General features: G+C 43.3%; 1 protein-coding gene across 12 annotated transcripts in view; it reads right to left on the bottom strand.

Annotated features, from left to right (window-relative positions):
* Positions 1–17,867, bottom strand: part of MECOM (MDS1 and EVI1 complex locus) — a 181,856-nt gene that overhangs the window by 13,522 nt on the left and 150,467 nt on the right. For 4 of the 12 annotated variants that reach the window (XM_042042215.1, XM_042042210.1, XM_042042219.1 and 1 more), the window contains exons 5-9: positions 17,594–17,741; positions 16,412–16,568; positions 9,664–11,026; positions 7,468–7,555; positions 4,594–4,620 (exon numbers count right to left, since the gene is read on the bottom strand). In XM_042042215.1, the coding sequence (XP_041898149.1) occupies positions 4,594–4,620; positions 7,468–7,555; positions 9,664–11,026; positions 16,412–16,568; positions 17,594–17,741 (1,783 nt within the window). Of the gene's footprint in view, positions 1–4,593; positions 4,621–7,467; positions 7,556–9,663; positions 11,027–16,411; positions 16,569–17,593; positions 17,742–17,867 lie in introns of those variants that run through there. The other 8 variants (XM_042042216.1, XM_042042212.1, XM_042042217.1 and 5 more) reach the window with 5 other exon arrangements.

The raw sequence follows: 17,867 nt of genomic DNA, 5'->3' as shown, positions 1-17,867 counted from the left end.
GGCTCCCAAGAACCAAAACTGGGGCATTTTCTTAAGAAGTCCTGGAGTGTGTTGGTGCTCAGAGCCTTCAGGATGCAAATCCCTATCGTGAGATGGGTTCCTGGGCTGTGGGGGCATTTTACAGCCCATGAAGTCCTGCAGCCCTGATCACAACATGCTGTCCATCACCTCCAGTGCAGGCAGACAGCCCCTGCTCACCAGTCTGCTTGCAAAATACCAGCTGAGCAGTAAGAAATCTGGGGGTTTTGCATTGAGGACTAACTCAGACACCAAAATCAAGCAGGAATCGTAAACTGGAAACTTGTGTTTTTGGAAGCTGGTACCAGTGCCAAGCAGTGGCTCCAGGGGACACACAGGAGGGTGGGCAAGGGACAGATCTCCCCACTGTCACACACCAGCACAGGGAGGTGGAAAAGCATTAACTGGAGGCTGCATCTCAGTTACAACATCGAACGTCCATCGGCTGCTGCTCCCATTCACTTGGCTGAACCTTTTCAGACTCGTTTATATTTTTGTCAAGGAGAGTTCACCAATTTAATTAGGTGCCTATGAAAAGATATTCACTTTTGTTCCTTTTAAGCCTCTTGCCTGATATTTTTTGTGTTTTTTTTTTTTTTTTTGTATTGTTATCACTAATGAATAACCATTCCTCATTCAGGTTCTGCTCACCATTCATGGGCTCACAGAGCTGGGGCACAGCTCCCTTGGGCATTTTTTTCCCAGCTGAAAAAATCAAAATCTACTTAGTCACTTTTTGAATGGAAGCTGTTCCCTACCTCTGATCATCATTGTTGCACTTTTCTGTGTCTTTTCTAATTCTACTATGGCCTTTTCGAGAGGAACTTCAGCTGCATTCAAGACCTGAAGGCAGTATAACATAATGATGTTTTCAATTCCTTTCTGCTAAGCACAGAGGTGATATTTTCATAAGACTACCAACTTCAAGATCTTTTTCCTAAATGACAGGAGTTAAAAGTCACAATTTCCCCTCGGTATTATTGGGTATTTACTGACATTGACTTTCATTGCCGTTTCAATCCTGGTGACTCAGCTTTCTCTGAATCTCCTGCAAAATCTTCATCATCAGCTCTGGATTTGGCTACTCACAGTAGACAGTCACAAACTCCACTCTCTGCCTGATCCCCCTTCTTCCTATGGCCTTTACAGACATATGCCACAGTCCAGGGCCCAGTGACACCAACTGGTAATCTTCAATGATTGTAAAAAACACTATTCTGTTCTTACCCTTTCCCCCCTTCTTTTTTTTTTTTATGACTAAATATTAACCCAGGAGATGACTTTCCTTCTTCCACAATGCAAGTCTCCCTTCCAGCTGAAACACAACTGAAGTAGCTCTTCTTCCTTCCAAACACTGTTACTGCTGATAGCAAGGCCAGACCTGCCTCTATAGGGGCTCTGTTGGTTGTGGAGGTGCTACCGGTCCTCAGTTCACCAAACTCCTCGAGGGAGGTGTTGGTGAGAGTGTCTGTCCTGAGGGGTTGGGTGGGTGCTCATGGTCACCTCATCTCTCCAGTGACAGTCCCTGGGACCAGCAGGGAGGCAGGTGTGTGGCTAAAGCCACCAGCTGTGCTTTCAGGGGGTTCTGCACCCCAACCCAACACCCAAGTGCTGTGGTGATCCCTGAATGGGGCACGGGGGGAAAAGCACTGCTTGCCCCGAGGATGGGATTAGTGTAATTGCCATGCCCATGGAGAAAGCTCTCCGAGGAGGCAGGAGAGGGAGAAGATCCTATTACATATTTTACATACAGCTATTGCCTTATGGACAAGTCACGGGCGCTCCTAATCTGCGATCAGTGAATGACAGTGTTTTATATAGAACAGTAACTTTTGATTTACATATATAAGAGTTGTTGATTCTATCTGTGTCCAGATGTCTGGAAAAGGAAGCAGCTTTCCCCCACCTCCCTGAGAGGCTATTAACCTCCGACTGACGCAAACTAATGTGCAGTCACAATTCCCCAGCTCCGACTCAAAAATGCAGACATTACCATAATCGGCTAAAACAAGTATTTATAAACATTTCAGAGGGCAAGATACCATCAGCAGGGGCCCTGAACATTTGTCTTAAAATTTATTAACCCACCCAAGAAAAAGTGGCATAAATAAAGCAAACGTTTGCTGTTGCTGCTTTTTAAGAATAACCTGATGATATGAAATAATCTCGCAGAAAATGTCATGAATTACATGACCTCATGTTTTACAAACGTGACTCCTTCATTGCTGCTATCACAAAAACAACTGACTTTATGGCCAGACCTCATGGGAAAAAAAACTGTTCAAGTGTTTGCTTTCTATTTTTACTACTGTTATTTGGGGAACTCTTCAAAATCCAACTACTAAAGCTCATTATTTCTCCCTCTCCCATCTGAAGCTGTAATGTTGCCTCTAAAAACTGCAATTTGTGAATCATGTTGTCTTGAAACTGTGTGTATTTGGACATCTAGCCCTGGAACTTGGCTGAGTTATATTCACGTTCAAGAGACCCATCACACGTGGCTGAACTTTACGAAGCAGTAGCGAGAAACTCCTGCTGATCTGCAGTTTGGTTCCAGAATAACTTGATTTGTATGAATGTAGTTGGTGGGGATTAAGCTCAGTTAACAGAATGGATCATGTCCTAAAAATAAGCCCAGTAAAATAAAAGCTTTGTTAATGCACTCACCAAATTCCTTTTCATTTATTTGTAAAATTGTTTTAATTATTTACAATGGTTCTCCATAAAGCAAATAATGCCTGCCTATAATTACAGAACCTCTTTAAGCAACCTTCTCCTGATGGGACCAAAATGGAATAAATACATCAAATTACTCCTGATCCATTCAAGAGAAGGTGTTGCCCATTGATTTGTACCATAAGGCACCTTCCAAACAAGAAAAAACAATCTCAAATAATCTTGGAATATATGGCACATGCAACTGGGAATTGAGATGGAAAGGCTTGTGTGACATAACCAAATCTCTCAAGGTGGAGATTCATCCATGAATCAGCATCCTGCTCAGTCCCTTCACGTTTTAAACATCTATTTCTGCTGGAGCTGCTCATAGCATGAGCATGGCCAGGAGACATACACTCACAAAGGAGCAGGATGATGGAAATTTGAGGACCAAGCCAAAGTCAAGGAAATCAGAAGAAACAGACTGCACTGGGTTTTTCAACTTCCCAAACTTGCTGAAGCAGAGCCGCTTTTCTGAGAGCAGAGGATTAAGGGTGCCTGGGCCAAATCACAAATCCTACTACGGCCCCTTCATGTCCTACACAGAACTGCCCAAAGAAAATATTCGGGAACCACTTCCTGTGCTCTTCAAGTCTGGCATCCAACCCCACCTCCTGCTTGCTGAGCTCCTGCAGCACCTCTGGGTGCTCACAGCAGTCCTTCGATGCCTGCTCAGCTCCTTCCAGCTCAGGCTCCCAGAGCATCTTTGCAGCTGCTTAAGCCAGCACTTCCCAGGAAGAAAGTGGGATTAAAATCTACATGTGCACACAGAGCAAAGGTCCATCACTGCTCTAGAAGTGTGCCAAAGAGGGCACAGAGCAGAGGGCAGGGCTCAGAGCCCATCTGCAGGGGCAGCACCTCCAGGGGCTCCCGCAGCAGCCCCGTGCAGGGACGCACGTGCGGAGGAGCATGAGAAGATCTCAGAGCTCGGCTTGCAGAATTCTGGCTTTGCCTGGTGAAATGAGTCCAGCTCGCAGTGAGAGAGATGAGCAGGAGTGAGTCAGGATCCCAGCCACTGCCTCCTGGCTCCAGCTCTCCCCTCCAAAGCCCGAAGGTTGGGAAACTCTGGGGTAAGTATTTATGGTTTCGGCGCTGCAGCTGAGGAGCCAGCAGTGCGAGAGCAGAACACGGCGTTACTGGAGTTGCATCTGCAAAAGCAGTTGCTGTGGTTCTTTTTTTTTTTTTCTTCTCATGAACAATTTAGATGTATTAAAAGCAAGGTTTTATAAAAATAGAAGAGAAAGCCCAAATTTATCCCACAGTACACTCACTAAAAGCACAATTCCTGTTCATGTAAGGAGGATGATGTAAGTATACACAGAGGACAAATTTGACCTAAACACAGCAAATAAATGGGTGTTTTATTTCTGCTTTAAGCACTGCAATGAGCAATTAGGCTCAAAATTTCAGAGCTATTAAAGTGACTATTAAAGTGACTAACTCCCACCAAAGTCAAGTGAGAGAGAAACATTAAATCCTCTGAGGCTCTGTATTTTAATGCAGATTAAATATTTATTAACTATTGCAATCTAACAAGATTTCAGCCTGAAAATTTCACTGCAATCTCTGAAGGAAACGGTTTGGAACAACTTCAGTCACATATAAACAAAGATTGCATTCTGCAACCCTCACTCAGGTAAAGCTCCCATTGCCTTCACCAAACAAAACCACCAGGATCAGGTACGTAAAAATAAAGCCAATTTGACATAAGAGCATATTTATCTGCTACAGCTACAAGACCCTGTAGGAAAGAGTGGCATGCTCCGTAATTGAGTGATAAGTTATCTTTCATATTATATTTTTCTTATGCAATTTATTTCACAGTGATTAAATCAAAAATATAAGCAATGAACTTACCCAAATTCTTTGATCAGGCAATTGGAACTGGGAGCAAAATTGAAACAAAAACAACACATTATTCCTGCATTGGAATCCTTATTGCAATCAATCTACTTAATAAGATTTTATTTAAAGATACTAATTAAAATGTTATTCTGAATGATTTGTTGGAGAGGGGTGTTCTCTTCCTAAAAAATACAATCGTTGTAATGGCAAATTATTGTGAAACGCCATCAACTTATCTAACTTTCATAGCTTTTGGGCCACTGGCACTGGGAGGAATTTTTCCCAGCCAGGTATAGGATAAGGACTTCAGGGTTTATGTCTTTAAGTCTTATTTCAGAAACCTTTTTAAAGATCCATGTGCTTGCTGTCATATTATCCAGTTAAAAAATAATAAATTCTTGCTCCACGAGACAGCAATTTTCAGGAATAAATTCAACAACAGAAACACAAGCTTTTAGGACATGAACAATAATTTTGTAGATAATTTAAATCCTGCAAGTAGAAAATGAAAACTTGTGGAGCACTCCCCACCTGTACTTTTACAGGGGTGAACAGGACTATAAAGGAAAAACAGCTTTTCTGGAAGCTGTTCCCCAGTCCTCTATAAATACCGAGCCAGATTCTGCCTTTGCAAACAGGAGGCTCCTTTCTGTTCTATTAAAGTTTGCAAGAAAACATTTTGACATTTACTTTTTTGACAGGACGTGTGCTGGTGCTTTGGTTTTCTTTTACAATGTTCCTTAGTGCCTGTTACACTCCTGACCTCTGTATCGATCCAGCTCACACCAAGTTAAAGACGTATCCCTCTCACTCAGGTAAGTGATAAAACCAAAGCCAGGCTTTGCCGTGGATTTTTTATCCTGTTGCACAGTGAGAAATGTGGAGGAGGGGGCTCTGCACAGCCAGCCTCCCTCCTTCCCCTGGGGGGCTTCTCTGCCCCACCTGGGCTGGCCCTGCCATGGGGAGGTGGCATCCGACACCTCCTCCTCACACTGATGGACTTGGTGACAGCACTGGGACCTTCCTTGGGCACCAGCAAGAGATTCAACCAACTCTCTAGGACAAAACATGAAGGTGGAATCCTGACATCATTCCCATTAACAGGGAAATGCCCAATGTCTCCATTTCATCCCCATATCCTTGCCTGATTCCCAGTCCCGCAGGTAACTCAGTCACACAACGCTACATAGAAAAATATCCAACTCCTTTCCTGCCCACCACAGCCAAACTCCAAACAGTGAATTTTACCCCAGCAGCCCCTTTCCTACCCACTGACCACTCTACCTACCACTGGCATCAGTCCAACCTGCAGCAACACCTTCAGAACCCCCAAATCCACCTGCACTTAACTACCCTGAGTTACAGCTTCTGAACATCTAGAGTGCACTAAGCAAAACGATACTGCTTTTTCCATCAATGCAGTATCTAAAATGTCCTCATTTAAATAATTTACTGATAATTTACAGCTCCTTAGCTGCTCTAACAGAATCACTAACTAGATGGAGAGGAACCAGTCTGTTTTACAGCAGGAACAAAAAGCACATTGGCTCATCTTTGGGGAATTTTCACTTTTTATTTTGCCACTTGAGCAAATTTACCTTATTTACCTTATTTAAGGTAACTTAGCAGGAGGTGTTAAGCTGCTATTAAATCTTGCACATAAATTCTCAGTGATTTTAATACATCTTAAATTCTTATTTAATGCTTATAAATACTTACAGAATGCCATAAATACTTACAGCATGTAAATACTACAAAATACTTTCATACTTAGATCCAACACTTTGTTCAGAAATTGGAATGGGGTGTTTTTGTGCATCTGCAACCATGTATACCATCAGCTTCTCTTCCCAGTTCTCCAGAAGTCCCATATTTCAGAATATAATCCATGCAAGTTAGGACATAACAATTTAGGATTTCATTGGGGAAAAAAAAAAAAAAGCAAGTGCTGGAAGATTATTGGGGTGTTTTGCCCAGGAATTCAGAGGAACCTGAACAGAGACAGCAGCTCATGGTTGTGTGCTTAAAATACAGGATGTGTAGAGGGTGTCATTACTAAGATGAAACAGCCCACAGTCAGCAAGGGGTTCAAATCTGTAAATACCACAGAGCATTTTATTTCGGGTGTAAGATTTAACCAAAATTTTTAGCAGAATCTCCTGGAGCAAGGAGGAGGAAGCCAAAATGAGGGTGCGGTGCTGGTGGAGAAAAGCAACGCATAGTTTGCACACAGATCCTCTTCCCATACTACAAACACATCACAGTTTTTACACTGTTTTAAGGACACCCTCCTAAATGCTTTTCATCCAGGATTGTGACCTATGAACAAGCGAGCAGCCCAGAGTTTATAAACTGTCTGCAGGAATGGAGGAGTAGGGATCCTACACACACTGCAGCCCACAGCAGCTACCAAAACCCATGGAGCATTTACACTATGAGGCTTAGAAACATCAGGTGGACACTTTCATCTCTTTTATGGGAGTCCTTAAACAAAATAAAATCCCTTTTAAACTTGGACACTCAGCTTTGCTGGCCTTATTTGAATCTGCATCGACTCCTCGTAGACAATACAGACTCTCCTCACTCAGAGCACAGGAGACATGAGTGGCTGCAAATGTTGGTGGCTACAGTATAGTTTTGGAGGAAAATGGTTCTAAAAGACACATTCAGTTTGAATCTGGCTTCCTCTATAATCAAAACATGTTGTTTCATCTGCAAAACATCAAGAAGCTCAGAACAATGCTTACGCTTTTCCACCACAATGGTCCAGCAAAAACTGTGTGGTTTAGGAAATCCAAAAATGACTAAGACTGCATTCATTTCTCTGCACCTGCTTTGAAGCATCAACAGGCTTGTTTACAACATCAAAATTCCCAAAATACTTACTTGTGGATGAAACAAGAATCCTGGGGAAGGTCTCAAGTATTTCTCTTTTAAAGCTTCCAGTGGGTCAGTTAGCTTTCTTTTTTCTACTCTGTAAATGTTAAAATTAGATTTGCTTGTGATGAATCAGTCTCAGATATTAATAATCATACAGCTACTCAGGTTTAAACCAGGCAATTACACATCAAACAATTTGTTTCTAGGAGATAACAGTAAAAGATAAGGGAGGACACTCAAGTCTCAATTCCCACACACAGCTCATTACTGCCAGGGTGGGGCTGGGAATCACCATTAAAGTAGATTATTATACCATTTATATATATAGGGAATAATCCCATTTCAAAAGATTAATAACAATTATAATAGGAACCAATGACTAACTACCAAGCATTTTTATAAAGAAATAAGGCAACTGAGTGTGCTCTTCACTAAGACAAGAGAAATTCAAGGCAACAGAGCCTTGAGCAACGGGTCCCTTGCCATCTGTCCACACATGACATCACAGCCACCACCCTGGAAACCTCCCCCTGTGCACAGCCAAGGACAAGCAGGGCAACAAAGGTGGGCTTGTAGGAACACACTGAATCTGAGGTGCCAGCAACAAAAACTGCAATTCACTCATGGCAGCAAAACCCAGCATGGATAATTCAGAAACAGCGTGGAAACTTGAGGCTTTTGTTTTTTCTGTTACTGATGTGCATGGTTTCATGGATGGATCATGTTGTCCATATGTAGATGTAACTCATGGCAAAGGAAGGCTCAGTAATAACTGACCTCGTGCTGCGCTGCCAGAATTTGTACAGAAGTCATTAAAATCACAGAAATGTAGGCTCACAGAATGGTTTGGGTTGAAAGGGACCCTAAAGATCATCTAGTTTCAACCCCTCTGCCCTGGGCAGGGGAGTTTGCAATGCAATTTAATTAGTTGGCAATGCAGGGCCATAAAACATGGATCATTATTTCAGCTGCTTCAGGCATTTTAAGTGAATATGATTCAAAGAAAACTTATGGTCTAACACAGATATCAATCTGGCATGAATAAAACCATCTCACTAAATAGCATCATAGCCTGTTTCTTCATAATGCAGACTTGTTGTCTTATGCACCAGCATTCTCCAAAAACTTTGCCCACAGCATTTCTTTTTCAGATAAAGTAATAAATTACCATAATTTACATTTTTTTGTTTTAACAAGAAGCTGTAAAATCAGTCCTTTATATTACAGACAAATACTTTTATGGCTAATATTTCTCTAAACTAATTTAGATATGTGACTTTGACTGGTTACAGATATAAGAGCAGGAAGGGAAAAGGGGGGCTGACACACAGGATGCAGGTGAAATTCAGATCCCAGTGAGATCCATCTCAGCTCTGCTGGGAAACACCAGGAGGTCTGGATTTTACCACTGTTTTTTAAAACCTCAGCTCACTGACAGTGTGCACCTGTCAAAGCCAACAATGAGGCTCCCACTGGTTTTACAAGGTAGATCGTGGACGGGGATCTGCACAGCCTGGGATAGTGGAAGGTGTCCCTGCCCATGGCAGGGGGTTGGAATGAGATGAGCTTTAAGGCCCCTTCCAACCCAAGCCTTTCTGTGATGATTCTATGACTAAGGAGCCCACTGGTGAGGCTTTGTACACACAAGGATGCTCTGCCTTCAATTCTATGAATGAAATGCCTGCAGAAATCAATCCAGTACTCAAATGATGGTAAAAAAGGGCAGAAATCATTCTCAATTTCCGTATTTTTAATACACTTTAGGTCCAATGTGCTTCTTTGTTGTACTTATGAGACACTCCTCTTGAATTCAAGAGGAACTAGCAAGGTGGAGTAGAAGGGATACCCTGGGAGAGGCACTGTCACCTCCAGGGGAAGTCAGAGTGGGCAGAGTTTTGGAAGAAAATGAATTTCAGGCAAACAAGTGACATCAAATACACATCAAATAAACAACATTCAATACTGTAGCCAACTCATTTATAGGTAAGAGAATATATTCAACCTCTGCATGTCAAGCTATGCAGGTTAAACTAATGACTCATGGCAACGAGGGCTTGCTAATTGCAGCATTACCGGCCCCATGGCTCACTTGGAGCAGCTGGGATGGCACCCCCAGGGACACTGGGAGAGGGACAGGGTGGCAGCCCTGGCAGACCTCGCTGCCTGTACCAAAGGATGCTGAAAGGCAGCAGAGTCTGTTACCTGTAAATGGGATCCATAAAGAACGGGGTGGGCCTGGCGTGCTGCAAAGAGGACTCCGAAGATTTCCTTTGCTCGAGGTCTCCTCCTTTCTTGTCTCCAAAGACGTGGTTTTTCCGAGGCTCGGCTTGTTTTGTGCTGCTGGCTCGGCTTCGGCTGCCCATGCTGAGATCCAGCGGCTGGTCCTGGCTGGATGCAGAGGGGGCTGCTGGCTTTGAGGGGATGGGAGTAAGAGGCTTCTCCTCCTTACGTTTTATGGTGAGGTCAAAGGGAGACTCAGAGCTTCCCTTTGGGATCTTCTTTATTTCACTGGGTGATTGGGGCTCCACTTTCAAGGGTAACGGTCTCAAGTCTCTATCAGGAAATGGATACATTGATTGAGAGAATGCTGGAAAAAACGGGAGGGGAAACATGGAAGGGTAAGGTAAGGCTCCGACTTTTTTGTCTTGCAGCCCCACAAGTCCTGTTGAACCAAAGTACTTTTCAGCAATAGAAGCAATAGCCTTTATAGAATCATTCACCGCTCCTGACACCGCAGTCTGCTCCTCTAAGGATGGTGAGAAAATGGAATGATTGCTGTGGTCTTTCTTATTATTTATTGACGCCAGGCTCTGCAGAGAGCTTACTTTGTCTTTGAACATTTTACCATTTTCTTTAAATTTCTCTTTCTCACTTTCAATGTCACTTTCCAGATCAGAGCCCGAGGTGGTTTCCAGGTCACTGCCACTGGGGGTACTGACATCGTCAAGGTCAAGGTCACTACTCTCTGACTGGTCACTGAGTTTCTCATGCGGCCTCTCTTCAGAGGACCCTTCTGGTTGAAGCTCCACTGGCTTATTCTCCCCTACTGATGGTTGTTTATTTAGTGCCTTCAAAATATCCTGGGTGGCTGGCAGTATCTGAGGATTTGTCATGAGGGGACTTTGGCTTTTGTTTGTCTGATCTGTGCTCGGAAGTCCTTTAACAGGAGAACTAGTAGGTAGCAAAGGTGGCCTGTGGTACAAGCCTGAAGGAAACAGACCAGGGAAGCTAAAAGAAAATCCAGGAGCTGTTGGAAAGGTAAGACCAGCAGGATGCCTATTGGCTCCAAAATAGTCAGCAAGGCCCGGATTTGCATGATTCATATTAACCATGGACGTTTTATCCATAGCTGGGGTTCCAGGAAGAGAAATGCCTTGGCCAAAAAATCCTCCTGCTGCAAAATGGTTCTTGCCCTCACAAAATCTCCTGTGTTTATTTAAGGAAGACGTAGTGCTGAACATTTGTCCACAGTCTTTGCACTTGATTTGGGTTCTGCAATCAGCATGCATGCGCTTATGACGACAAAGGTTTGAAAACTGAGTATAGGATTTATGGCAGACCTCACCTGTATGTAAACAACAACAACAACACATCTCAGGCTTTGTGGTAATTGCCCCCACCCTCAAAGCTGTGCAAATAACACCATATTTTACCCGCCAAATGTCCATGAGGAAGCCATAGGGAGAGGTCTGGGTGCACACATGTACAAAAGCAACTGTATTCTCCAGAGCAAGACATCCGAGCAGACAAATGTCAGAGGACAGCACCAAAACCCACTCCAACCAAGCAGAAAAGGTGTGGAATCACTACAAGACACACTCTCCTCGTTTGCTCTTTGCGTTGCACAGTGTTGCACATTTGGTACCGTTACTCCATGTTGCGTTAGCCCCCAGAACTCCCCACGAGCCCCGAGCCGGTGCTGTGACCCCGCGTGAACCCACGGTGCTCCTGTGTGAGAGCACAGGTGTCTTCAAATGGCATCCATTTATGTCACTATTCCCACGTGGGAATGAATCATTAAAATAAATATTTGCAGGACCAGACAGAGATGGAGCTGCCTCACAGAGCTTTCACTCTGCAAGAATAGGAAAGAGGTGAAGGAGGAGACAACCAGGTATTTCCTATTTCCACGTATATATGTAACAAACTTTTTTTTCCCCCACTTACAATGAAAAATTTAATCTCACAAAAGTCCAGGCTAGAACATGGAAAACCTCAGTACTCTCATATGTCCAATGCATTTCCATTCATGCAATGCATACAGTCCTTGAAGGTGCCTGGGATGCTGTAACTCTAAATTCCACATCTTAAAAACTTTCCTAGCCTTAATATTGCTTATTTGCCTGTTGTACATGACAAGACAGAACATATTTCAACAATAATTTCCTTCAGGAATGAAGCTGTCTTTATTTGCACATCTGATGCTCAGTAAGAACCTGATGAATTTCCTTTCAAACACCTCTGGGATGAGAACAATTTCAGGCTCACAAATGCAGCATTTGGAGAAAGCCTGGGGACACACAGGGGAGCAGATCTACCTTGAGGTCAGGGCCTGATCTAGCCTGTGACACTCTGCACGTCGGAGCTCAGCTTCCAGCAACCTTCCACAGTAGCAGGAGGCTGGAAGTGCTCCCGGTGGTGCAGAGTGAGACACTACAGAGTCAATCACGTCACTGAAGCAAACCGGATTTTGCAGGCTCCTGATTTTCTGGCTGCTACAAACCTTAGGGAGCAAATTGGGGCAGCACCCAAGTTATGAGCCTGTAAGTTAAAGTGGGGTTTGGAAGAGAGCAATGCATAGTTCCCCAGTGCCTTCTTATGTCCCTTCTCGGCGTCCTTTGGATGAGCAGGATCATCGGGCAAGTCCCAAGGCTGTGCTGTGTCTTGTGCTCTTCATTATGCCAAAATTTGTCTGTACCTCTGCACTACCTTGCTTCTAACAGTATCAGCTCCAGACTTGTTTAAAAACAAGGCAGCAGCATTACCAGCAGGCACTGCTATCCCTCTGCAATAAATCCTTTTTTTCTTTTTTTTTTTTCCAGTCAGGAAAAAGCATGTGGCCACTTTATTTTTATTTAATTTGTGTTATATCATAAACTCTCATCTTTCACACATCAAAGCCCCACAACAATACACATTGTGTATTCTGAGGCCTTCCTTTTTAACAATCATTTTCATGATTTGAGACAGTCTGACATAATTTACAATGGCTCTATTTTAAGCCTGCAGAGGAAACTGAATTGAATGTATCCCATCCTGCACTCTTGGTTCCCATGAACTACAATCACGTCCTCTAACTTCCACTCGCACCGGGGCCTGCGCTAACCTTCCTGCTCCTCCAAATCCCTGCCCTTGAGAAACTCCACCACTTGTTGTCATCTCCTAACTGTTTACCTCTTCAGCAGCCTGCTCCATATCTCACCAACAATGCTCCTATTGTTCCCGGGCCTGATCCTGCCCCATCCACCCGTTTTTCCCCATTCACATCCCACTCTGACATCCCCGGGACAATTCGTGGGGTAAAGGGTGCAGGATTGGACCCAAACACAGGAAATATGCAGTGCAGTAATTCAGGAAGAAGGTTTGTTTCTGTGTATCAGTTACTGTTCCTGCTGGAAATCTTCATTCACGAGGAAAGGCAAGAAAGAAGAGAGAGAAAATCAAAAATAAAGCGAAAAATAAAGAGGAAAAAATATGGAAGAGAAGGAAATAAGAGAGACAAGAAGGATGAGGAGAGATTATTCTAGTTCCTTGAAAATGCTCGATTTTCTCCTGTTAAGTAGTTTTTGTCCTTTTAAAAAATATTTTATTTGCCTATTTAACATACATGTATTTTTTATTTGATATAGAATTATTTATCATTCGTTTCTGCAGTTATGAAGCTCCGATTTTTCTGCTATTTTCTCCAATTTTTAACCTAATAGCAGGCATAAGATTTCTGTTCCCACCTCCACACTCCAGGGTACAGAATCAAGCCCCCTTACCTTCACTGCTGAGGCTTCACACAGTAATTTCCCCCCACTCCCATCACATTGACCACAGAAACCAAAATTAAACTGACCCAAATGGTGACTCGAGTGTCACATCCACAGGTTCACACAAGCTCCATCTTGGATATTATGGATCAACTCCTCTCCATGTGTAAAGAAGGATAGACCACACATATTTTTCCAGAAAAAAAAAAATCTCAAATGCATGCATTTCCAAGGATAGGCTAATGTAGAATTAAAAAGAAATCATGTTTTATGAACATTTGCTCTTCTACCAGGTTGCGTTGAGGGCCAGCTTCTTATTCACGTGGCTTTATTAAAGATAAGGCTTTGATCATGTAGGCTGAAGTGGCAAAGGACTGAAAAGAGGGGTATTGGCACAGATTAGGTCTTCCTAAAGTCTGGGAAGTTCTCCCTTAAAGAACAGTGGTACATTATTAAACTATTATTCTCCGTTAATATATTCCAAAGTCAACAGAATCAAGAAATATTCTACTCTGGAGAAAAGCAAAAATATGCACTAAAATTTTTAAGATATCCTTACAGGCTATTAAGGGAGATGCAAATTAATAATTTGACTAAATTTATTTTGTCTCAGTTTTTAAACTGAATTCAACCAGTAATGGGAATACCACTAAAATACATAAATATTTATTATTATAATCTCAGCAAACAATTAACAGCTGTACCAACAATTTACCTTTTCGAGCATTGAAATGATTTAAAACTATTTAATGACGTGCTGCTTGCTTAGGGTGCCTCTTGCATTCAACAGGCATTCTACTTAATCCACAGGCTCTAAGGGCTGGTAAAGAAATTTTGTGCCCAGGTGGAAGCCCTTGCTCCCTGGATTAGTCTTCTTCCTCTTGGGGACTGTCACCCGAAGCCTGGGTGTATCACTGCATCAGTGACGGGCACATCCAATGCCACGAGGATTCTGGAGGAGACTCTGTGTCTAAACTGACTGTGACACCTCCATGGATATTCCCAAGAGCCAGGGCTCCTCAGATAAATCTGTGTTGTAAGATCTACCTGCTTTTCATCACAAGATTTAGACTTTAGTAGAGGGGGGATGGTTATCCACTTTAATTGTTTCCATGTATGAAAGCAACAGAAGCTGTGTTTGATTTCTCCTGTTACACCTTATTACACCCTTTAAATCTCACTGCCGTACTTTTAAAGCAACTAAGTTGTAAGAGAAGCTTCCCTCTTTGCAGCTTTTACTGCTCTACAGACCCCAGGTTTAACACAAACTCCCAATCTGGCTCACAAACTGCAAAAAATGAATCTCGTGCCTACGCACACTCTGCACAGTGATTGTCTCTGGACCCCAAATTAGCCACCAGTTACGTTTGCATATTTTCTGCTTATTAAAAAAATTACTATAAGTACTATTTAGAATATGTTCAGTCTATTATGGCATGTGGTTTCTATTTGGGGAGGCTGGAGATTTTGCGAAGGCAGTGAGTAATTACCTTGGTGTTGGTGAGTTTTTGCTCAAGCTTGGGCGGCGCACTGTAATAAGAGACAGTTGCCATAAACACACTGGTATGAGTAAATCATGGTGTGTGGCCTTCTGGTGGAAAGCAGATATCTGCTCTAGGTGACCCTACCTCCCTCTCGTGCCTCGGCAAAGCCAACCAAACATGTGGTCTCCAAACCCTTTTGTTCTGCAATTACACGGCTGTTATCCATAGGTTGCTCCATGGGGTTTCATCCTTCACACTGTACGTGTGAAGAATACCAGTTGTTGTTTTGATTTATCAGAAAAAATAGAAACAAAGAGCATTGGAGAGATTATTGCATTCACAAGAGGTTCCACTTAGACACTTTTATGTAGGGTGTTGCAATAGGCCTACCTAAAGACTCCCTAACTAACCAGAAGTTACTTTTCTAATTAAGTGTAATCATTTAATCTGCAATCAGCTTTCAAAAGTATTAGTGATATTTAATTCTGGACCTATTTAAACCTTTTCTCATTGAAGGAGTCGAAACCAAAAGTATTACTCACCCAATGGCAGGTTACAGATTTTGCACAAATGAGTTTTGCCTATACTCCTTCTCTTGAGGAAATATATTAGCTTGTGGCCAATACTTTTCACAGGTGTGGTGCAGGTATTTTGGTAAGTTATTGTTGAGAGCAGCAGAAGATTAAGAGGTTTAGCAGACAAGTAGGGGAGATGGTCATGGTACCTTTCAAGTCACAGCAAGTGCCTGAAAAGGCTGTGGGGGAGAGCAGCACTACAAAGAACAATATTTTAAAATGTTTTCTGCCTCTGTTTCCCAATGAAAGGGAGGGAAAGCAACCTGTACCCTTCCCAAGAAGCATCTGGCTCAGCAGAAAACACAACCCATGAGGTGCTGAGGATCCCATTTAAGCCCAGTACAGAGCCAGGCTTACATCCATGGCAAGTTTTATTGCTGGAAAAGCTGTTAGTGAAGATCTAACAGCTCAACTCAGTCCTTAAACTTGGGGCATACAGAGGAGCCTCAAAGAAGGTGGCAAGATGAATCTCACTGCCTCTGAGATTTGCTTTCCAACTCCAGCAAAAGTCATGGCATCTGCTTTGGAGACTCTGCAGCCCAAAATCTACTCCTAAAGCAGGAGGAGGGCAGCCAGCTCAGCATGGTGCAGAGCAATGAGGCTGCAGCCACCAAGCCTGGCACGGCTCCTTCTGGCTAAATCCCACTCCTCACTTTGCATCTGTGCGTGGAAAAACATCCCTGGGACAACAGGTACATTTATACAGCACACAGTGTCTGTCTGAAAAGGAAAACCACATGAAAATAACTCCTTGCATTGGACCACAAATTACCCAGAACTCATTTAGTAACTCACAGCCCTTGTGACACGGGTGGGAAATTCAAAGGGAGCAGAACACAACCTCCTGCTTCCAGACTGAGCTGCTTTACGGCAAGAGAAACAACACTTAATCAAAGACGTTTAGTTGAAGACTTACATATAAAAGGTTTGACACTGCTGTGGATGTGTTTATGCTGTTTGAGGCCTGAAGAAGTGGCAAAGGTTTTGCCACACTCTGGACAAGCGTGAGCACGAGCCCCCACATGCTGGGAACGAATGTGCCTCTGAAGGTTGCTGGGGTCCGTGAAAACCTGCTAGGAAATGAGTACTGATTAACCAAGAAACTTGACTGCGGAAGAAGCCAGTTATTACAAGAGTCTTTTAAAATTCAAACCTTGGAGCTATTTTTGGGAGTGTTCTAAGATTAAAACCCTCGCTAATGGCCAGCAAAGGGAGCTGTGCCTGCAGGATGGGGCCTCAGTTTCCCAGGATCAGCCAAGTATTGGGTGGAACTTTTAACCCCTTTGCAGCAGATGCATTTGACTTTGCTGTTAGAATTGCACATTTGAGGTCAAGAACTTCATAGGAAATGAGTGAAAATGGGGCTGCTTGAAACCTCTAAGCATTACTGCAACAGAAATACTTTATACTGACACCTGAGTGTGTGACAGCAAGTAATCCTGTACACAACCCAGTGCTAGAAACCAGGGCTTGGTTACATCTTATAAGTGTCAGCTCAATATGAAATTCCCATTATTGCAGCAAATCTACCTAAAACCAAGTAAGTCCTCATGCAAAAGGGCCAAGCTTTGGGAATCTGATAAAAAGCAATGCAGAGCACCACATCCTATGCAAATAATCCACTCAGCAAGCCCAGATGCTGGGAAGTTATGGAGATGCTTTAGAGATGAAAGTTGTGCTCACTTAGTGCAGCTGGGGTGCATTGCTATTCCTTATTTTTGATTTATATTGCAGTAGAGTCCTGAAGCTTCTGGTCACAGCAGCTGGCACACAGCCTAGGGAATCCTCTGGCCTGCATTTCCCTGGGGGTTCTTGCCCCTAATTGACCCTCTTACAGCCCACAAGGAGCGAAGCCCTGAGCTCAAGGATGCTCAGCATCCTGCATCAGGGCCCATTTCAAACTCCACAGCCATTTCCAAATCAAAAGGGAAAGAAAAATAATGTATTTTCAAAGTAGAAGTGAAAATCCTTGAGAAACCATCTGGAGCATGGCAGAAGCCCTACACCCTCCTGCATCCCAGCCTGGGGCATCCCCTCTTCCTGCCCCCCTGCATCCAGCAGCACAAGAAGTGCCAGGCATCCTACAAAGTCACTGTACCTTGGCACAGTTCTCACACTCGTAGTGCTTCCCGCTGTCGTGCGACATTTGGTGACGTATCAAGTTGGACTTCCAGTTAAAAGCTTTGGGGCACTGGTCACACTTGTACTCCCTCTCCTCACTGTGCGACAGCATGTGCTTCTCCAGGCTGTGGAAACAGGAGCAGGGCTCAGTGAGATGTGGGTTTATAGGAAGAGGAGAGAGCAGAGTACATAGTTACAGCCAAAAGAAAAAAATTGAAAAGCCCCCAAGGCCCAATCCTGACAGAAGTAAG

Source organism: Corvus kubaryi, unplaced genomic scaffold (genome assembly GCF_017639235.1).
Source record: "Corvus kubaryi isolate FWS band 111438036 unplaced genomic scaffold, C.kubaryi_AGA036_p1.0 37397, whole genome shotgun sequence".
NCBI lineage: Eukaryota > Metazoa > Chordata > Aves > Passeriformes > Corvidae > Corvus > Corvus kubaryi.
Note: the sequence above shows the minus strand (reverse complement) of the source record. Positions and strands in the feature narration are given on the sequence as shown.